The sequence below is a fragment of the Aphelocoma coerulescens genome, chromosome 2 (assembly GCF_041296385.1).
Source record: "Aphelocoma coerulescens isolate FSJ_1873_10779 chromosome 2, UR_Acoe_1.0, whole genome shotgun sequence".
Lineage (NCBI taxonomy): Eukaryota > Metazoa > Chordata > Aves > Passeriformes > Corvidae > Aphelocoma > Aphelocoma coerulescens.
Genome location: NC_091015.1, coordinates 140,461,220 through 140,484,068, shown reverse-complemented (window position 1 = coordinate 140,484,068; position 22,849 = coordinate 140,461,220). Strand labels below are relative to the sequence as shown.

Below are 22,849 nucleotides of genomic sequence, written 5' to 3'. Positions count from 1 at the left end.
GGGGGACGGGCCCGGCCCCTCCGAACGGGGAGGGCGGGCGGCCCCGCGGCCTGCGAGAGAGGGACTGCGCTTGGCTGGCGCGGGCCGCTCCCGGCTTTCGCTCAGGGCCCCCAGGACGGGTAGCGCAAGCCTGGAGTCGGCGAGATACGTCCGGCGAGCCTGGCTGTCCCCGCATCCATAGCTCCTTGTCGCTCATTTCACCGTTTGCATTTGGTATAAATGCACTTAGATTAATTGCAAACGATGTTCTCACACCTTGCCAGGCCAGGCACAGGACACGCCAGGGGCACAGGGAATTTTGAATGCTTACCCAGTCCCTTCCCTTGTGTCCAAATATACTTGGCCTTAATTCAGGTACACCTCGTTCCCTAGATACTATCGGATAAAAGCAGAGAAGCTTTAAAGTCCATACTGGATAAGAATTCAGGGGATGCACTTAAGAGCAGACCCTCAGCTACCCATCGCACACGGCAGCGGAGCGCTGTAGCCTGGGTGTGCCATGGCACACAGGAGCCGTACCTGCACGTGCAATCCCATGTTCAGGGCAACATGTGCATGGTAACACGCTCTCTCTGGACCTGGAATCACACTCCTCCTGGTCTCAAGTAACACAGCAATTTCCTCATTCCATTCTCAGTATTGATTTAAACAGATCATTCTCTTGTCCGGAAATGAAAACAAAGACTAATAATGGAATTGATTTTAAATTGTCGTGATTGATGCACGAGAGCATGCATTGCATCTGACAAGGTCAGCATTCACATTTTGTTTATATTCTTATTTAATTAAGTGTATTTTATTTATTTTATTAAGTTTTATCTTTCAGTCATGCTGGGTTGAAATTTATCCTTGTGAATATGTAAATTTGGTACCGCTTTCACCTGCACCACATCTTTATTATTTCACCATTTTGAAGGTAAAAATCGTTTAAACACTTATTAAAAAGCTCTAAGGAAGCCATGTAAGCATAAAGATGGAAGCAATGCCAAAGACAGAGTTATCTGCAAGAAAAACAAATGTTCCTAGCACTGCTAACACACTAATGTTCCCAAGTACTGTAATATGAAATTCCTGAGCCAAGAGCAAGGAATAGAAAGAATTTATGTTAAAAATGTTAACAACTCCCTATGATGAAATCAGGCAATGAGTTTCAGAACAAAAATTTTGCAGTTAAAACTCAGAGGAGATATTAAAAAATTGAATCAGGGCAAGAATAAGTTCTTTTAACTTCCTGGTGCATTCCAGGTATTCAATTACTTCACCCAAAGTGTAGCTTGGCCAACTAGTAAGTAAAGAAAAAAGAAGTGCCCCAGGAAACACTCGATCAACATGAAGAAAAGCACTCTGAAGTGGTGCAACCTTTCTGCAACAATGATATCTGTAAAAATACTATAGAACAGCTTTCCAGGGGAGCATTTCCTCACATACTGTAGACAGAGTGTATAGAGCACAAGAAATAATTTTCTTCTGCCTTTGGAGAACTGAGTTAAAAGTTTGTCCTTACACCTTGCTAACCATTACCACTATTTCATAATTTTTACATGTTATAAACAAATGGGACAGAGTCCAAGCAAACAGTCCTTAACAACTCTATCCTACCTTAGCTGGGAGTACCACAGTGCAGACACCTCCCCGTTAGTGCTGATGGCTCATTCCTGGTGTTTTCATGGGTCAGGTGCAGGAACTCTTGATGCAGGGAGTCAGAGCTGAAGCAGGTGTCTGCTTTCGATCCCCTCCACAAATTTGGAATTTTACCCTTTTATAAGACCATGCGATCTCCAGACAATTCCCAGCCCTACACGCCTCCCCACAGCGGGGGTTGTTCCCCAGGCTGTTGCAGGCATCTCATTCACTTGTTGGGCGGCCTTTTTTTATTTTGCTTTGCTGTTGCTACTTCCATTCTTAAAACAAAAAGTGTGCTGCTAGCTCTCAAGGCTGTGCTTTGTCAAAGACAAGTTACTGATCATCAGGAAGTTGTTTTCACTGCCATAGCCTCTACTTTCAAGTCCTGGCCGTGTTTTCAAGGCCTTTTACAGCCCACGCTTAAGCTGCACCTCATAACAAGAGGCAGCTGGTATCAAGCTCTGGTTTATCAAGCTTTCATTAACAAATTGTTAACAAATGCAGCACCTCAGTTATCCAAACGCCAGGGCTTTTTACCAGCACTAAGTACTGTTACGGGGCTGCTGGGCACAAAAATGCACAGTTACACTGTGCTAATGTGCTAAAGCCTGGGTTCTGAACAAATGATGGTAAAGTTGGCTTAGGGGCTGCTTCCGTCACTGGAGCAACAGGACTCTGCTCCAGCTACTGCGAGGTGCAAGGAGGGAGGAAATGGCTCCACCTGGTGTAGCAGCGCGTACCCGTGATTTTACTACTCACTGCTCCCTTTATTAGTGCAGCATGAAACGCTTCGGAGGATGGGGGGGGGGGGGGGAGAGGGGAGGGGAGGGGAGGGGAGGGGAGGGGAGGGGAGGGGAGGGGAGGGGAGGGGAGGGGAGGGGAGGGGTGGGGAGGGGAGGGGTGGGGTGGGGAGGGGAGGGGTGGGGTAGGGTAGTTGTTCAGTGACAGTTTAGGATCCTCGGAGAACAGGCACATGAAGTAAATGCCCAAATACAGTGGAGATGGTAAGGTCTCCACCAAGAAATAAATGTAACAATATATTAACATAAGGCTTATGTTTTGCTTCCATAAAAAGCTCTTAGGTTATTATCTCCTTTATTTCAAAAGCCTGGTAGGAAGCCTATTGCTGTGGAGAAAACCAAACTATGCTGCCAAAAAAGCCACTCTAAGTTGCAGTAGTTGTACATTCTCCAACAGTGGCAGATTAAACATGTTTTCAGGTACAAGAAAGATGGAGGGAGTCTATTTACAAGGGCATGTTATGACAGGACAAGGGAGAATGGCTTTAAACTGAGAGTAGGTTTAAATCAGATAATAGGAAAAAATTCCTTACTGTGAAGGTGGTGAGGCACTAGAATAGATTGCCCAGAAAGTTGTGGATACCCCATCTCTGGAAGTATTCAAGGTCAGGTTGGATGGGGCTCTGAGTAACCTGGGCTAGTGGAAGGTGTCCCTGCCCATGGCAGGGGGTTTGGAACTGGATGATCTTTAAGGCCCTTCCAACCCAAGCCCTTCTGTGATTCAGCATTCTTGGTTTTCTCATTATAAGAATCTTTACCTCACTGAAGCAAAGCTTCAAGCTCTTGGCTTAGAACTTTCCAACTTCCTTTTCTCTTATTAAACATGCCAATTCTTAATTTCATATGATGCTTTTCATCTATACATGTTGTGACCCGTTTTGACAGCAGTTAAAAATAACCAAACGTTAGAAATAACTATTTATTATGAAAATAATGTAAAAACGTTTATGTCTACTCCCTGAATTATCAAAATATACAACAGACTTAGTTGTCTAGAAAACAAGGCAAAGTGCATTGCAGTGTATGAAACTGCTTGTGTAATATACATTTTTAGTATAAATATTAATGATCTTCAAAGTCTTGTTGAATATCATTCAGTGCATGTGTAAGTCGTCGTATTTTATTTTCCATGGCTTTTTTATTGTTTGCCATTTCTTGCAGAAGCTCCCGCATTTCTTCTTCAACAGAGTAAACCTGAAAGAGCACACAGAGGTGAAACAGAATTCTTGCTTTTCTTAATACACCTAAACCCATATAATCTTGGCAATTTTTAACACTGATAAGTAATGCAAGACATATATGCTTCTGTTTGAATATGCTATGCACTACTCCTGCTACTGGATGCAGTACCAAAATCTTTCTTTAAAAAATGTATTGATCTGCTAAGAGATAGCAAGTACTGTATCAATCCAGAAAGTTATTATGGAAAAAAAAGCACCAGTTGTCATGTTAAGGAAGAATGCAGTAGGTAACAGAAACAGTAACTGTTAAGGTTGGCATAAGTGAGTTAAATGGATTATCTGGCACAGTCATCATTACCCTTGCCTGTATACATAAGGAAATGCTTAGCTAGTGATTCATAGTAGCTACATAGCATGGAGCTTTACTTTGCTTGAATTCAAAACTTCACGATGGCACAAGTCTAGAGATTTTCTTGCTATGCAAAGATTGAGTACTAAACCAGGACTGTTGCCATCCAGAGTCAGCCTGCTAGATTCAAACAGGAGACTTCCAAGCACCACTCTTGTAGCAGCTGTAGAATAAAAATGCAAATACAATAAATATATAAATTGAGTATTAAAATTACTTTTTCATTTGCTGCTTCAATTTGTTTTTCCTTTTCATTTGCCAGGTGCAAGAGTTCTTCCTGATGTGCTGCCAGCACTGACTCAAGCTGTTTTCTGAAAGCATTATCCATTTTATGAAGCTTTTCCACAGCAATCCTAAAAAAATGATTAAAAAAAAAATCACACTCCTGCAAGCAACTGAAGTGTTTTGCTTTGTCCAACTCTGCCTTTGATAAGGTTTTCATAACATAAGCATGAAGACAATTACATATCGGCATCAGAAGGTGTCCTGTTTTCTCAAGTACATGTTCTAGCTTTATGCACTGTGTTTAGGACTCTGGGCATTCTCTTCGGAGAGGCATTTAATCGCTAGCAAAGGATATGAAGATTAGGGCTTGCTACTGTCAACATGGATAAGAGCTCCCCCTGTTTTCAAACATTTCCTTATGCTTTTGGTTCCCAAGAAGGGAATGAACTGTGTGATCCTGTGAATGGCCTGTGAGCCTGTGTCTCACAGAAAAAGAGAAGGGTCTCCTTCACCATAAAGAAGCGTTTTCTTTAACTCCAAGCAAATTCTGCTTTTAGGGGATAGTTCTTAAGTATCTAGGAACAAAAAGCAATGCAAATTTATACAATTAATTTACAACAAAATTCTGAAACAAACCAGAATTATTTAGATCAAAAATTTTAGTTTCACTGTTGTTCTTCTAACACTTCTGAACCCCAGTACTATTGACTATTTGGTTGGTTTTGTTTGGCTTGTTAGTGTTGTTTGCTGTTGATTTGTTGTAGTTCTGTTTTTTTCTTTGTATGCAGTCTTATTAACTATCTGGTATTTTCTCTAGAGTAGTTGGGAGGAAGGAAGAAAAACATGAGAAGTGGGCCAAAGAATAAAGTAAAAATTATAGTAAGAATCTAAACTTATCACAGGCATCAGTCTAACAAACTTCTCCATCATTCCAGAAGCATATGAAATAATTTTCCAGGTTATGACTACTTGTTTCTGTATCATCTCATATTTAACTATTAACTGATCAAAGAAATTGACAGTACAAGAGGAACAAGAAAATAAATTAAAAATCTTGCTATTTTTATGGGAAAAGCGACAGGTAATTTAGAAACAGTCTGTTTGTCACAGACTCAAACAGTGACTAACAGACACCAAGGTGGGCAGGAGTGTTGATCTGCAGGAGGGCAGGAAGACTCTACAGAAAGGATTGTGACAGATTGGATTGATGGGACAAGGCCAACTGTATGAGGTTATTTTCAAAGAAAATGGAAATTAAGGAGTTCAGACAACGAATGCTGTAACTGAATGCCAGTTCCATGAAGTCACCTCTACAGCAGGAATTCCTTCTAGGCCCAGTTGTAACTGGGCTCACCAAGTAGTTAAAAAGGTATTAACACATTCTTTCATCACTTAATTGAGCATTTCTGCACAGTTATTAATAGTGCAACTCTACAGTAACTGAGTAGTCACAAAATAAACTAATGAAATGTTCACCTTTGACTTTGAAGGCTTTTATTTCTCTCTTCAATCAACTTCTTCTCTTTGAAATCGAAGTTCTCCTTCATTTGTTTAACCTGCACCTCCAGCTGGCTTAACAGCTCTCCTTTACCTTGCCACCTCTTTTTCAGTGCACTGAAAATAAAATGCTCATATTTACAATTAATGCAAATACCACTTCTTAGGAGGGCAGAAGAGTTTTTCATGCTTCCATCTTTCCTCATTTCTGTGGGTTTTAATAGCAAGCGAGTACTCTCTGAACATAGAATAACTTCAGAGCAGTGTTGCATACAATGATCCCAAAGAATTACTGTGATTTGTATTACCTGTGTGCATTCTTAATGTCATCAAGTTCTATTTCTTTTTCTTCTAGCAGTTGCTTTAATTCGTCTTTTCTTTCATTTTGCCTTTCTAATTTTTCTATTAGCTTTTCACATTCAGCAGCTTTTTCATCCAACTGCACTTGAATCAACTTCTGAGCTTCCCGATTTTCTTCATGCTGTTTTCTGATTTGTTTCTCTTTTTCTTGTAAGCCCTTTAGAAGACAAGTATTTTAGAACACATAAACTTTATTGTTACCCCTTAAAAGTATTTGTTTAGTCTACAATGGAATAAAGCAGAGAAGAACGTGAAAGTTTACTCTTCTGAATGTATGAAGAACACTTAGAAAGTGATAGTCAGTTACTTAATCTTCATCTGAAAGAAGTCAGAATAAAAATCAAAGTCATCAAAACACAAATCTGAAGTTGAAAGCAAGTTAAGAAAAAAGTTATTTTGAACTCTTATTCTACATAAGAGTTGTATAAACATATGTAAGTCACTGAGCTCACAATTGTAACAATGAGTAATGCATCTAACTTTGACATAACATGCTACAAAATTTTGATTAATAAGTTAATCTTAAGTCTCTAAATGAGACAAATGGAATTACTGGGACAAAACATAGTACCTCTGCTGCCAAAATACTGTTTTACAAGAACAAAAAAAAGACAAAATAATTATGTTGTAAAATAAATATTTTTCCTTTTCTTTTAAACACTCAGGAAGAATTATGCTATCCTACTTTCACCTCTCTCAAAATCATTATCAAGAATAAATTGAAGCAAAGCAAAGAGAAGAAAGTCTACATAAATATGGTTCAGTGAGAGATTGAAAGTACCATCACTGTGCATCAATTTAATAAAAAGCCCTCTTCTGCTCTCAGTGAAATGAATTGCAACTGACAGCCTGATTGTGATTTGTGAGTTGGTAAACTACGAGTGCAGACCCAGCTTTCATCACAGGCTTTGTGACAGCTAAAATTAAGCTTGCAGTGAAAGTTAAGCCCACAAATTGTCAGATATGGCACTTACTTCTTTTAGTCTCCTAATTGTTTCTGTCTGATCATCCACTATTTTGTTTTTAATTTTTATGGTATCACTGTCCTGTTCCTTTTGCTTTTTTAACGTGTCAATCTCATTTGTTAGAACTTCAATTTTTGCCTCCAGTTTCCCCCGATCTTGTGCAAGATGAGCTCCTAGACAAAACAGGATTTTCACATTACAGCAACTCATGTTATAGATGATTTCAAGATGTAGAATGTTGGGAGATGGGGCTGGGGGAGGCAAATGTAAGAACCTTACAAACCAAAGTAGTGACTATTTTGTCCAATGGAAACACTATAGGGATTTAATCTGTAGGTAGATAACACTTAAGAGGAAATGCAGAACTGAAGGTCTGTGTTTTATCCTTTTTGAAAACTTATCTGAAAAATAGTTGACAGCAAATCTTACAGACCCCAAAGGACCACAAGGTGGTGCTGAGTCAAATGAAAATAAAAAATGCCCGAACTTTTTTTTCCTCCCAGCATTTAGCACTCTTTTAAGATATATACTGAAATTTTCATATTAGACTTCCCTGCTAGACGAGAAGTAATACATAACATTATTTACAAATCCTTGTTTTTCTAGTTCCATGTTTAAAAGTTCTTTGTTCAACATTACGGTATTTTCACATTTTCAGGAAACATAAATTGTATTCGCAGCTGACTCCCACAAATGCTGTTACAGATCCTGTACCAGCCTGTGTCCCACAGAACACCTATTTTTGCACATCATCTTTACAACTGGATAAGATCAGGAAGGCAGCCAAGGGCCCTGTCATGATTACAACTGTATTGGAGTGTTTATTTGAAACGTAAGATATTGAACACCACCATTTCTTCTGCAAAAGAAAAATAACCTGCTATTTTACCCTGTTCTGCCAACTCCTGCCCCCATATTTTTCTTTCCATTTTTAATCCATCAATCACAGATTCCTGGGCTGTCAGCTGGGAAATAAGTTTTCCATTTTCCTTTTTTAGAAGTTCAACTTGAACAGCCTTTTGTTTGTCCTCCTCAATCAGAGTTTCAAGTTCTTCAGTTCGACACTATATGAACAAACATTGGGAAAAGACAGTAAGATCATTTAAAACAATATTCAAAACTTCAAATCAGTACTAATGGGTTAGGAAAGTAACTTATATACAGCAGATTAAGTTAACTGAGAAATATTCTACTTGCATTCAGGGTTCTATCTGCATCTTGTTCCAGTTGTGAAACATGTATGTTTGCTTCAAATAGACATACAATTCCAAAATCCAGTAAAGCTGGTTTCTAAATAGCCACTATAAATTCTCAATGTCATTATAAAAACCCATTTAGAATTACAAATGCAGAAGTCAAGAAAAGCAAAAGAGAAAGTAAAAATATTAAAAACTGAATCAGAAGAAGTCAGAAGCTGGGATGAACTTTCACTTCCAATGATAAGTATTTATCTTCAGTTATCCAAGCAACTTTTTGTTTTACAGATTACAGCTATTTAATATAGGTATTTTTCAATTTTGTTCTTAGAAGCACCACTGACTGGCAGAATCCTATTCTGTACAACAACATAATGTTTGGACACCCTAACAAAAACATGAAGAGGGGAGATTAGAAACAGCTGTGCAGAGGTTGTACTGCACCCAAGTTTTAGCACAAAGCTGGACTAGATCACACGACCATTTAGAAGTTATGTTCTTAAGATTTTTAAGAATTAATTAAGGATAAGAGGATAGTACTAGAATATGTTACCACAAAGCAACTGTGCCCACAGTGTTTAAGATTAAAACTTGACAATTAGTAGATAATGAATAATACTGCTAGTATTATACAAGTAGGAGATACTAAGCTCCTAACAATTACGCTGCATTATTTGTTCAATAACATTTCTCCTTCATGTACAATGACCAATGCAGAAGCATGTTCTATTTCCTTGAATTTACAAGGGGTCAGGAATATTAACGTAGTTTTGATTGACCAGCTGATTCTATATAAGCTGCTACTGCTCGAAGGGCAAGGAGTGCACTTTTGACGACAAGAATGAATCTAGATTTTTCCATATGGGGAGTGGTGTTTGTGAGAAATAGAAGTGCAATATGCAAGAATAAAGGCTGACATGCAGTACTGGGTTTTGGTGCAACAGGAAACCTGTGTCATTTAGTTTATCAAGCTTGTATGGAATCATTAACTTTTATAGATGAAACATTACAAAAAATAACATGTAGTTGAAATGTTTTGAAACAAATACCTTTAGGTTTGCTGTAGCTTCTTCATTTGATTTTGTTAATTCTGCAATTTTTCCTTTCTGTTCTTCCACTATATTTGTCAGGTCTTGGATCAGACTTGCCATGTCTTTTTCCCTTTGTTCCAACTCAAAGAGGGCTTGTTTGTGTTCAACTAGATCAGCAGAAACTTTTTCAAAATCGTGTTTTACCTAAAATTTTATAAGACATGACTTAAAAAATGCTAACATTTCAAAAAGAAGTGTGCATATATAAACACAAGTGACATTTGAATTTTAAGTGAAGACACAGAAATTCATCAGCTGTCTATGAAATTAGTGAATATTTGAAACTGGTTTTCTCCTGGTTTGTTGGTGAAACTTTGACTTGAAAAACAGCTACATATTCTACCCAGCTACATATTTGTAGAAAAAACCCAAACCCAACAAAACATAACAAAAAAAACCCCAAACAAACAAACAAAACCCACACACAGAGAAAAAAATCCATGGGTGGATGGGAAGCAGAGCAGAAAAACCATACTTGGTAACTGAAAACAATACCTTGATTTAATATCATTGCTAAAATTGACATTAAAATCTCAAAAGAAGGACAAAGTTCATTCAAACCTTTTTTTCTTGCAACAGAAAGACTTGAAGGGTAAAACCCCTGTCTTTTCTTTCCCCTCTTTTCCCATCTATTTAAAACTGATTTAAAACAAAGAAAACCAAGCTTAAGGTGAAGCATTTAATATTTTATTTGACATATAAAAAAATGTACATACTAGCCACAGAAATAAATTCTCTAAGGAATTTAGTAAGCAAGTTTCGAATTTGAGTTTCAAAATGTATATCCAAAATTAAATTTGGAAAACTTAGACAATAAGGAACTATATTATTAAATACACTTGTATATGTATTTAACTATAACCTTATCAAAACACAAACCAAAAAAGAGTAAAACTTGTAATTGAATATATTCTAATAGAAGGTCAACATATTTTAAAAGAAATTGATAACATCCGACAGAAGGTGTTTTTAAAATTTCTTTTAATTATGTTCTACATATAAACAAAAATGCTGGGGTTTTTGAGTGTTGACTTGGCATTTGCTGTCATTGTTCTAATCACTGGTATTTCAAATCTTTCTACCAGTATTTTTGCATGAATCCTTAGAGCAAAGACCATAGGGGTGAAAAACCAACCCAGCAAAACACCAAAAACCACACCCAAAATATCCTCCCAAAGCCAGCATATTTAAGAGAACTACAACCCCACCTAGTGTGAGATGAAATGTTCCCTTAGTCTTACCTCTTTAAACCTTTTTGCTTCTATTGTTAAAGCTAAATGAAATTCATCTTCTAACTCTCTGTACTTCTGGTTTGACATGTCAATTTTCTCCTGAAATTCTCTAACATGCTGTTCATGCCTCTGCTCCTCTTTAGCCATTACTTTTGACAAAGCGTCCTGAAATTCAGGTCCGTTTAAAGCAACTCGGGTTTCAAGTTCTTTCCTGAAATTGTCAAGCATATACTTAAGACATGAACTGCAGGATCTCACAATGCTGCTTTAATTCATTTCCTTGGTCTTACTGAACAAGGATAATGAATTACATAATAAATGGGATAAATTCCTTCATCTCACAGACAGTTTTCAGTCTTCTATGACAATGGCCCTGGCATGAGGAAAATGCTGTTGACTACTGTTAAAACACCCAAAGGAATATCCTTACTTTTTAATTCAAACATTTGCAGAAATTGTTCAATTGTGCTTTTCCTGTTAGTTAGCACTTGTTTGCTTTGCTGTTAGCAAACATCTGGAAGTGACATTGGAATCAGAGAAAAGCCGTGTACAGCCAGACACCCTCTTCTGCAGTCAGTCATTCCCTTCACCCTCACCCAACAACTGGTGCTATTCACTCACACCCAAAACCTGAAAAGCAGCAGCAAGAGGGACCTAAAGGACAATGATGAAGCAAATCTACCCTGTATTTTAACACTACTCTGTTCATCTACTCAAAAGCAAAACAATATAAAATAAAATATCCAGTCCTTCACATTACATCTTTTGGAGCTTTATGAGGTAAGTATTCGAAGTTCTCAAAACACAGCTATCAGATTCTTCCCATCTAAACCTGCAGTTTTCTTGGTATCTGAATACATTTTCCCTTGTTAAAATTCAGCAAATGTAACCAGCTTATTTTATTAATAACCTTCGTTATATATTACTATACCACATGGTGCTTCTTGCTTTAGTTTGTACACATTTTTGATTGTATTAGCTGAACACTACAGAACTTACCCTCAAGTATTTGCCAAAAAAGGGAAATTTTCAAAGAGGAGAACAGCCAGGCAAGTAACTCATCCTCCACCCACAAGCAAGATACTGCAGAAGCTGACTGTTTTTTTGGAACACTGTGTTACTGTAGCATATGCAGCTCTTCAGACAGTAATTCAAATACAATTTTGTTTTTATCTGATAATTCCTGGATTACAGACTGAGTACTTAAAATAAAGAATTCACCCATATAATAAGACAAGAACCGTTCATGTGAAAGGCCAGAAGTTGCCTACGTGAACTGATGAGTCAGGAATCTACAAGATATTCTTAAATGAGCAACAAAATGTGTGGGAGTACATCTATGTTTTTACAAAGACCATCTCTCCCACTAATCAAAAAAACCCCAAACAAAACAAACCCAAACAAAACCATACCAGTACTTTAGAACACATTTAAGCAAAACATGTTGGCAACACAAGCATCTCTATTAACTTGTGAAAAGAAAATAATGACCCCATACCTTCGCTCTTGCTCTCTTAATACAAGAAGCTCATGTAGTTGTTTTACCTTCTCCTTCTGTTGTCGGACAGATATTCGCAGTAACTGTACTTCTCTTTCATTTGCTGATGCTTTAAGCTCTGCTTCTTGCACCTGTTTCATCTGTGTGGAATTCATAAAGACAAGAACAAGATTTTCTTATATCTGTAATCTAGTCTTCATGTTTTATACTAGAATGCAAAGGAACAGGTGCATTCTAAGAGTTTTTTATTTGGGGTTTTTGGTTTGGTCTTGGTTTTATTTTGGTTTTTTCTTAATATATATTGTAACACTTGAAGAAATTTAAGACAAGATGTTTAAAAAAAAGTCTTAACTTACTACAACACAAAAAGTGACCTTAATAAGGAACCAAGGGCATTTACTTAATTTGTAAAGAACTTAAAGGTGTCCTGCAGAAGCAGAAGTGCATTGGCAGAATGATCTCCTCAATTAGAAACTCTCATATTGTAATACTTGTATTAGTTTCAAACAAAACATTTTTAGATGTTTTCAACAGAAATTTCTTTTTTTAACTCTCCACTTTTGTAAAAATCTCCATCTTTCTGATTTGTACAGTTTGGAGTTGCTGAACAGAGCTGCTTTCTAATGATTTTACAAAAAATGTACAATCAGTATAAACACCAGATGGCATACTCCACTTTTTCTATTCGATGCAAGCTTTTATGAGCAATTCCATTTCATAGACTTAAGCCTTTTAAATACAAAACTCTTTTCTGATTCAACATGAAGAAAAAAGATGAGAAAAAAGTTATAAAAAAGGTTTTGATTACTCATTAAATGGTAGTTCAGAATCAGGACACTTCAGAAGGCTAAGTTCTCATGTTCTACATGGTAAGCCTTTTCATGAATAGTTTAATGAGTAACTTTTAGTCACACCCCACTGTATTCCTTTGTTTTTGTGGAAGAACAGAAACAATTCTCTCCTAAACTGAAGCACTTAAAAAATGCCAAGCAAGAACACATGCAAATTTAAAGACTGCCTGAAAACAGGGTACACATTTAGATGCATAGTAAACTTACTCATCTTGAATCCCTTCAAGAGGTCATCTAGTAATGCTGACTGAAGGTCTTAAACAGTGGCTACATGGAGTAATTTACCACTGAAGGTAATTGCCAGGATGTATGATGAGAAAGCTCTATGAAATATTCTATAATTTCTTAATCTTGGAATTTATAAAATAGGCCAAATGGTATATTAAGTCTGAACATTCAAAAATCATGAGCATCATGATTATTCTTTGAAACAGAGTATTTGCTACAGGATCTTAAAGACAGGAACAAAGACTTTCCCTTAATAAAGTTTTGCAGTTGATAAAAACAATGCTACTACCACCAAAAGAGATGACTTATTTCTACAAGCTCATTAAAGGAAAAATAAAAACCTCATACATCAATAAGGTGTATCCATTCTTATAGGATAGAAAAAACCACACACACACAAATCCCACTCTTCTGTTCTCTAAATCACTAAATTTCGTACATTTCAAACTGACAGGCAGATACCTGATCTAAACCGAAGGTCACTTCTAGGTTCTCTAACAGCTCCAGGGTATCTGCTGCTAAGGAAGAAACAGAAGAGCCACTCAAGTGCCCGAACAGGAGCCTAAAGTAGGGAGTGTCTTGAATGGTGCTTTGCAGTTTGTCTGTCAGCACACTCCCTGATTCTCATTCCTTTCAGGGAACCTGAACAACATCACTTCCCGGAGCACCACATTATCGGTTTATTGACTTTTCAGCATGCATGTGGTAAGAGTCAATTTTTTTAAGTTCAGTGAGACAGGCATGGGCTAACATAGGAATATAAACAAACAAAAGGAATAGACATTGGAGGACACTGAAAATTCAGTAATTAATTTTTCAGAAAGAAATAGTGGCAGTATCTGGTCCAGCATCTTGATCTTATATATTTGTATACTCAACAAAGAGCCCCTGACTACAAAAGCATCATTATCTTCTCCAGCTGTAAAAACAAAACCAAAAAATCCCAAACAAACAAAAACAAAACATCACACAAACTAACCAGAATCTTTGAAGTTCTCAACAATCACTGTTTTGTTCTGGTTGCAATTAAAAGCATCTAATTCTTTAGATCAGCAAAACAAACAGAACCATCAGATTTCCATCCCAGCAGTAAGATCTCTATTGATTTTAGCAATATTTTAAAAAACTTGTCTTTGTAACACTCTGTTTTCAGAAAATATCAACTCTCAGTATTATGTACATAGGATTTGTTCTCCTGTATCTTAAGACCACATCACATGACATACTTCTGTTTATAAAATACATTAACTGACAATTAAAATGGACACCTGTTATTAATTACTACTATGTAGAAAAAAAGCCCCAGGTTTTATTGTACAAAACTCAAGACTCAATGCTGGTAAAATGCAGTGTTTCTTTGTATTCAGGACTATGGTAGCCACCCTGTTGCCACTGTATAATTTACTCATGAAAAATATTTACCTCTATTGCTCGCTGCTGCAATCTCTGTGTCTCCATCTTGGACAGTGTTTCTTCTAAAGCTTGCATGGCCTTCTGATGTTCTGCTTCTTTATTTCTTGCCTGATTTAGTTCATTAGTAAGTCTTTCAGTTTCACCTTTCAACTGTTGGACATCTGCTTGGAGTCTTGCTTTGGCATCTCTCTCTTTCAATATCAATTCCTTTAACCTGAGAATAAATGCAATGAAGTTGTATTACAAACATTTTACCTGTAAGTTTGATGCCAAATACATTGAGAAAAAGGCATTAGTAACTGTTGTAGAAACATATCTTGGTTTTTACCGCATTTTACTATTTACAGCACTGTCACGTGAAAGTGTTTAAAAAGATGTAAACTATTACTTAAGTCATTACTATATGGAGCTTCAATTTAAAAAACCTGAGGTGGAGACAACTTCATAGATACATCTTTTAGGAAATGACATTCCAGTATGACTTTGCTTTACAAAAATTTCGAACATACACTATCCATTTGTAATTTAATCATTATCTTCAGAAACTCTGAAATATCCTAAATATTTTATCAATTTTTACATAAGATCTATCCGGACAGAAGAGAAACATAATAAGCCTCTTATAGAAGATGGTATAAATGTAGATGGGTATAAAATAAAAGTGGGAGGTGAACCTAAAAAATGAAGGGAAAAAGGGGAAATATTCACAGTCAGTCACGGATCGTAACTCAGGAAGCATGTGGCTTGGTTTTTCCTAAAAGAAGGAAAATGTGGTTTTGATAAATACAATGCAGTTAAAAAAAAAGACAGATGGAGCAGACATCTCCAAAAATAGGGAGATCTTTTGAAGACAAGGCTGCTGCTCAGAACACAAAAGGATGGGGACAACCATCTGTCTGAAGATGTACTAGGCCTGCCCGCACAACACATTGCCTATGGGCTGACTCTGGCCTGCTAGAAACATTTTTTTTCTAATATGCTGTGCAGAAAAAAACAAAGAACACTCTAGGTGTATGTGGAAAGGGAGATTGGGAAACAGAAGGCAGAAGTATGACATGGGACAGCTACTAGAGCTTGAACTGAAGGTACAGTTATGATACAGACTGTTTGGAAAGTAACTGGAGGAAAGTGGCTCACTGATCCTGTTCTACAAGAACCAGAAGCAAGCTGCAGAAAGGAATGTCACTAAGTAATACTGAGAGAAATTTTAGCACTACTTCTTGATGCCTTATTTTCCAAGTATATTGTTTAAAGCTGTTCTTGTTTCTTAAGCCTACAAAATGAACTATTGGAAACTAAAAAAAACCCCCATAACAAACTCTTAGACTACAGCACTGTTTCCCTACCTGTCTGTATTGTACACAGCCATACTCTGAATATTCTTTTCTTCTTTTGCATGCTTCTGTAGCTCACTGACATGCTCTAATAATTTCTTCTCTGCTTGCTCTGCTTTCCATCTCCTTTCTTTCTCCTGATCCAGTTCTTGAATCAGTGCCTTAGCAAGAATGTGATAAACATCAACTTACTAGGAAATACTCAAGCATATCCAAAAATGACAAACAATATTTACAATTGTAGAACAGGACTTTTTTGTCTCTCTGGAATTCATGGATGACAGAAGAAAGTGCAAGCGACCAGGCCAAAAACTCCCATAAAAGTGAAAAAAAAATACATCCTCTCCCAGTTGACACTGCAAGAACTCTACTACTTTTGATACTATCTACATGCAATTATTTTTGTCACCTCCAGTTTTAGTTTGACCAGGAGACATATTTTTGGCTTCAGGTGAAGATATACTTTTATTGAACTTGAAATGATGCAAAACTTACTCGGTATGTTGATTCCTCTATGGGATTTGAATTACGTTCTTCTACTTTTTCCATATTGCTCTGCCTTCCAGTTAGTATTTCAGCTTTTCTTCCCACTACTTTAAAATGAGAGTCTTTCTGATTGGAGCATGGACACTTTGAGGAACTCTTCTCCTCTTCCCTATACGCAGAGTTTAAACAGTAACAGTGGATTCAAATGCTTTTAAATGAAAAAAATTTACAGTTCTGTGCAGCAGCTGAATACTAGAGAGTTCCAATAAATCATTTAGAAAATAATTTGCAATCAGACCATAGTGGCAACAGCTAAATTAAAATATTCAGCTCTAAAAAGATACTTACAACTAGTAGATGCTGTTTGAAACCATCTCATGATCACATAGACATGAAATAATTTTAGAAGAGTAGAGTAGCTGTAGAGCTGCAGTGGCTTACTGAACTAATATATTCCAATTTGTACTGTCTTCTATTCATCACTTCTGATATTTACTATATAAATCAAACAAATCACTATGGCATATTCAGCTTCATCAAGGATATATATTCTTCACCATTGTTCTGACACTATGTATGTTTTATTTTTATTTTTTAATTACTCAGTTCCATCTGTGGAGAATTCTTTTGTCACCACAATTTAAAATAAAGATGGAAATATAAGGGATTATAATTTGGAAATGTTTGTTCTGGAATCTTCAGTTCAATTTCCTTCTCACATCAAGACAGAAACTGTGCTCATAAGGAGAAATGACTGAATGAAGCCTCAGTAGCTACTCATTTTCAGGGCATTTTTAACTGAGCTGATTTACTCAACCTACCACTTTCAGCGAAATGTTTCAAGTTAAAACTACGTTCATGCTGACAATATTCAGTTTAATTCATTTTGGCTTTATATGGTAAACATTGGGATACCTGTCAGTTACTTTCTTCTTTAGATGACTTGCATGACATTTCATGGATAAGGTAGTTTTACGGTAAGTGGGGATCTTGCTTCCTTTCGTGACCTTTCTGTTGTTCTCTTTTCCACTCTCATTTTCACTCTCAGAAGTTGGATCTGTGTCTCTCTTAGCTTTGAGAGCACTTGGAGCAGCTTCTTGTCTTGAACTATCAGATACCTAAGAAGAGAACAAAGTTCTAGATAGAAATTTTACAATTTCTGATTGGCTAATTTCTAACACTTATTCAGGAGCTATTTTTAAAAAAGTTCACACAAAATAATTTGGATAAAAACTAAATAATTGTTTCCAATTTTTTACTTTTACAATCCCTTCCCTCCCTGCTAAAATATTTTGTTGTTTTAAAGCTAAAGTAAACCCAGGATGCTTGAGAACATATAGTTGTTTCCTTTTTAAATACCTGAAGTTTGGTAAAATCCGTGGGCATAAAAAGGTGGTGAAAAATGTAAAATAAACACAGCACTTAAAGCCAAAAAAGCCATGCAAACCCTACCACAAAGCAAACCCAACAAACTTAAGCTACCTATGTTAATAAAACAAACTATATTACCTGACAAACATGTCAGACCAAGTAGACCTATTGGTGAAATTTTCACCAACTGTACAATCCAGATACTCTGGTGCATTTCATGTTTTACTCTGGTTCAGCTATTATATTGATAGCTTCAGGGTAAAATAAAAAACATAAAAAGAATTTTCTAATATAACATGATCAGATAGGTCTGCTAGTCCCATACACTATGGTTTTTATACTGTATGAAAGTTGTCATGATTCAAAGGGGAATCTTCAGTTTTAAAGACTTGTTTTATTTTATTCCCAGCTTCTCAAAATTATTAAGAACACATTAGCACAGTCAGTCCGTACATACCAGTAGAAATTCTCTACTCTGGTTCAGCAAATGTTTCATTATCAGAAAGGCACACCTTATCTTACAAACAAAACTTGCTGTGCAATCACAGAAAAAAAAAAATCACCTTTTGCAGTATCTGTAAAATCTGATCTTCTATTTTTTTAATCCTCATCTCACTGTGTATTTTATCAAGCTCAGTATTCTCCGGTTCAGAAGATGAGACCAGCTCTGTGGAGGAGCTGGTGGCACCTTGCACTGGTATCCTTGTACGCTGCCGAAACTGAGCCAGTGCCTGGTCGATGTGAGGTGTTGCCAGTGGTAAGGGGACATGGTTCTATCAGAAGAAAAGACAACCCTTGTAGCATTAATATGGGGCATGCAATATAAAAATAGAATGTGTCATTTTTAAAACCAGTACACACAAACGATGGCACCTGATCTCTGGATGAAGGGCACCCAGATGAAACCAAAGAACCCATAATATCTTCTAAACACTGCAAATCTGAACAGTTTTCTTCTGCCAGGTCCACTGATTCACCAGAAACATTTCTTCCATCCAGAGCTGTTAGCTGGGGCAATGACTGAAGAACAGCTTCCCTATAACCTTGAGAAAAAGACCACATTTAAATTGAAATCAAGCTCCTGAGGAGATGTCTAGTATATTATAGGTACCTCATTATCTTAAATGATTCACTGCATTTTTAATGTAAGAAAAAAAGTAGTGAGTTATCTACAATTGTCTCACCTTTCCCCACACAAGGCTTTCAACAGACACCACTACAAATTGAATCAACTGGGAAGCTGCCTGCCTAGTCTTGATCTACACAAGGATTTCCCAACCCCCATCAGCACGCTGCAATTGCACAGAAAACCTTCCAACATCAGCCTACTGCACCCAAACAGTTGTACCAAATGGAAGGGCAGATGAATGTAATGGAAAAACAAATTCTAAAAGGGCTTAGACAACTTCATCCTCTCTCAGTGAATGAAGTCAGGCATTATGAAACTGTAAAGCACTGAAGTTAACGTTTTTAAATTACAAGAATTTAGGCTGCTGAACACTGTGGTTTTGAAAGTGCCACAAAAGACATCGATTTGAAGAGGTATGTAAATACTTGCAGAAAAAAACTAGTGGCATTTTCTAAGTTAATCAGATAACTTCAATAGTGCTGTTACTGTTTCTGTAGTGCCTGAATGTATTTGTAAAACATGATGGGTGTGCCTGACAAGATTATTTAGAACCTTATTTGGCTTTCCTCAGTTACCTCTGATGTTTCTTTTCTAACTGTACATATATTACACCTGCATCATCTGTATGCTCATGATATGGTTGCTATTTTGTATTGTTGTAATTCCTACTGTCCTACTCTTCATAATGAAATTATCTTTGAGCTCTCCCAAAAGTATCAATCCTCCATTTCTACCTTCCTGTAAGAGATTTTCCCTTCTTACACACAGAGAAAATAAAAAAATCGACACCAATATAGGATGCTACAATTTAACTTGTTTGAACTTAGAGTGCAACATTTTAGTGGCCTGAAAAACCTACCCCCAAACCAGAAGCTCTAAACAATGCAACTAAAAGTGATGCATTCTCCAACTTGTCTCCATGCTGCCTAGTGAAACACCTGCCACCTATTGGGATGAAAATGCTAATTACTGCAGAGGTTCCTAGAGTCTGTCACTGCTAACCAAAGCAGGGGGAAAAGAAGGAAAAGCTAACAGTGCTACTGATCTCTCTTTTGTGTTCTCTATCAGTAGCAGACTATCTACTTCCTGTGCCTGCCCTCTGTCTACACAGTTCAATAACTCTTCGTACATTCTTTGAATTCTCTACCTATCCAGCTTATAATATTAATACTCCTTCCTTCAGGCCATGTGGCTCAGAGCTCCATCCAACCTGGCTTTGAAAACTTCCAGGGATGGGGCATCCACAACCACTCTGGGCAACCTGTTCCAGTACCTCATCACACTTCACAGTAAAGAATTTTTTCCTAATATCTTATCTAAATCTATTCCAGTTTGAAGCCATTCCTCCTTATCCTGTCACTAGGACAGGACTCTTGTAAACTCCTCTCAGGTACTGCGAAGACACAATTAGGTCACCCTGAAGCTTTCTCTTCTCCAGGCTGAACAATTCCAATTCTCTCAGCCTTTCCTCACAGAAATGCTCCATCCCTCTAAACATCTTGGTGGCCCTCCTCTGGACTCACAAGTGAAAATGTTGCGCCTTATCAAAGCATACAAGTTACAATTTTGAGAATATGCCATGGGGGAAAAAAAAAAAAGATTTTTTTTAATGGAAAATGAATTAATTTTGACAGAATTTAGATTTCTGCAGGCTGGCCAGTTTATGAATGAATTTGCAAGCTTCAGAAAATGGCTCACAACTTAAGGGAAATCACTGACCTAATGAGCACAAAATATCTACACAAGATAAAATCCATACCTGCTGTGTGACACACTGGATTGGCTTTTCCATTTTTTTCCAGTGTGAGGATTGTCAAACAGCGCAGCCCCTTTGCACACTGAAGTAAGTGATTAATATTGCTTACACAGTTGCTGTGAAGGTCAATGTGGCTAATCTTATGCCTGGTTCCATGAAGGGATCGAAATCCTGGAAATTTCAGAAAAAAACCCAAACAACCACAAAGTAATGTTTTCTGCTACAGTCCTAGACGATGGGGTTTAGAACAAATAGCATCTTGTTGAAAAATATTCAGTAAATAATAGATCATAACCGGAAATGAGAACAACACTTGCTCCATACCCTTGTCTACATATGTTAATTACCTATGCTACTCTACCACAAAGTACAACAGTTAAGCTAGCTATGTGAGCTAGCTTTAAAGAAACAGACTAATCTCTGACTGCTAAAAAGCATATAAAAATAAACATTTTCCTTTACGTTTCATTTTATAACTCAGCTCATTAACAAAATTGTTACCAATGTTCTTTTAATTTTCCATTACAAGTTCTCTTGATTTTGTAGCATAAAATCTTAAAAGCAATAACTGACCAGTTCAACAAAGAGATATAGAAGAGAACTTCCATATTATACTTAAGTTGCATTTTTGTTCTATAAAACTGAAAGATATGAATATTTTGGAAGTAAGTTTGAAATGTTTGTTGTACTACTTTCAGAACATGCTTGGCCTCACCAAACAAAGAACAAATTCCAGTTCAGAACAATCTTTGGTGTTAGAAACTTGAAAGCTGAGAGGAGCAGCAGTTGCCACCTTTATTAGAATTATTCAGTGAATTGGCACTTGAAGTGCTAGAAACTTCTCAAAATACACTTGGTCAAGTTTTTCAAAATTAAAGTGAGGCAAATGCTTTATATTGCACAGCACATGGCAAAGTCACTTACCAGAGAGATCATGTATGTGATTGTATGACAAGTTCAGCATAGTTAAATTAAAGAGTTTTTCCAGTCCTAAACAAAATGAGGAAAAAACAGAAACAGTATGATTTGCAGAAGAATGCTCTGCTTTCATCCAATTCAAAGCTTGAAAAGTGAACCTTTAAAGATCATAACTATGAATTATGACATTAAACCATAGTCATAATATAAAAATCAGGTTTTCCTTCTAAGTTAAGGCATTCTGCTATGATAAGGCTTACGAAGACTCTATATATGCATCTTAAAATTTACTTTATAGAATAGTTAGCATACTAATCCATACTAACTTAGTTTAACCTTAATTATATGCAAACATTCCAGAAGTAAACTTTAGGACGACTCTTAGAAAACCTTTGTAACTTGCTAAATGGACAAAAATAAACATTGCAGACCCTCCACTTTGGTTAGTAGGTTACAGGACAAGCTCAGGGTGCGCAGGTTAGCCAGGGAACTGAGCCCCTCGATGCGGCGGATCTGGTTTGATGACAGATCCAAGTGCTGCAAATTCCGGAGGTGGTCCAGCCCTTGGATCCTGGCGATGAGGTTACAGTGGGCGTTGAGCGTGTGCAGGTCCGAGCTCAGGGATACGTCCCGCAGGCTGCGGAGAGAGGCGCCCACCGTCAGCCGGGCAGCTCCGCCCCTCGCCGCGGCCTCCCCACAGCCCCGGCCCGTCGGCACTCACCTCTTAACGCCCTTATCCATGAGGCTGAGCTCGCCGGGCATCCCCGCCATCCCGCCGGGACCCCGAGCAGGCCGCATCTCGCTTCAAACCTCCCTCGCCTCTCACGGCAGCGCTCCCAGCCTCACGGCGGGGACACAAACGCCTCACGGCGGGGACACAAACGCCTCACGGCCGGGACACAAACGCCTCACGGCGGGGACGCAAACGCCTCACGGCCGGGACACAAACGCCTCACGGCCGGGACACAAACGCCTCACGGCCCCGCCGCCGCGCTCCGCTCCCGCCGCTTCCCGCTCCCGCCGCGGGCAGGCGCGGCCGCGGGAAGGCGGCGCTGCCGGAGCCCCGCGCAGCGCGGGCCAGCGTGGGGACGGACTCCTGCCTCCGCTGGGCTTCCTGCCGCTTCCTACCGCTTCCTGCCGCTCCCTGCCGCTTCCTGCCGCTCCCTGCCGCTCCCTGCCGCTTCTTGCCCATCGGCCCAGGAAGGGGCCGGGTCTACAGACCGGACTGCTTTGAATTCTTGTCGGGGGCGTGTTGGGGGGCTTTGTTGTTTCTTAGAGCTCACACG

General features: G+C 38.0%; 1 protein-coding gene and 1 long non-coding RNA gene across 3 annotated transcripts; one reads left to right on the top strand and one right to left on the bottom strand.

Annotated features, from left to right (window-relative positions):
- The first annotated feature begins 45 nt into the window (after positions 1 to 45).
- LOC138105273 (uncharacterized) lies at positions 46 to 5,706 on the top strand. Its single transcript, XR_011148437.1, has 3 exons — positions 46 to 750; positions 3,585 to 3,635; positions 4,276 to 5,706. It is a non-coding gene; the product is annotated as an uncharacterized lncRNA (long non-coding RNA).
- Positions 3,329 to 22,663, bottom strand: LRRCC1 (leucine rich repeat and coiled-coil centrosomal protein 1). 2 transcript variants are annotated; one of them, XM_069005025.1, is made up of 19 exons: positions 22,285 to 22,663; positions 21,995 to 22,200; positions 21,570 to 21,635; positions 20,649 to 20,816; positions 18,634 to 18,803; positions 18,324 to 18,533; positions 17,305 to 17,507; positions 16,399 to 16,558; positions 15,916 to 16,064; positions 14,579 to 14,783; positions 12,078 to 12,217; positions 10,589 to 10,790; positions 9,306 to 9,491; positions 7,950 to 8,124; positions 7,070 to 7,233; positions 6,044 to 6,252; positions 5,715 to 5,852; positions 4,231 to 4,366; positions 3,329 to 3,617 (listed from the first exon to the last, which is right to left on the bottom strand). In XM_069005025.1, exons 1-19 carry the CDS (start codon positions 22,359 to 22,361, stop codon positions 3,486 to 3,488), a joined length of 3,096 nt encoding a protein of 1,031 aa, XP_068861126.1. In that variant the 5' UTR covers positions 22,362 to 22,663; the 3' UTR covers positions 3,329 to 3,485. The 2 variants fall into 2 exon arrangements, with proteins under 2 accessions (XP_068861126.1, XP_068861127.1); XM_069005026.1 differs by lacking the exon at positions 21,995 to 22,200 and having other exon boundaries at positions 22,285 to 22,353.
- Between the last annotated feature and the right edge of the window lie 186 nt (positions 22,664 to 22,849).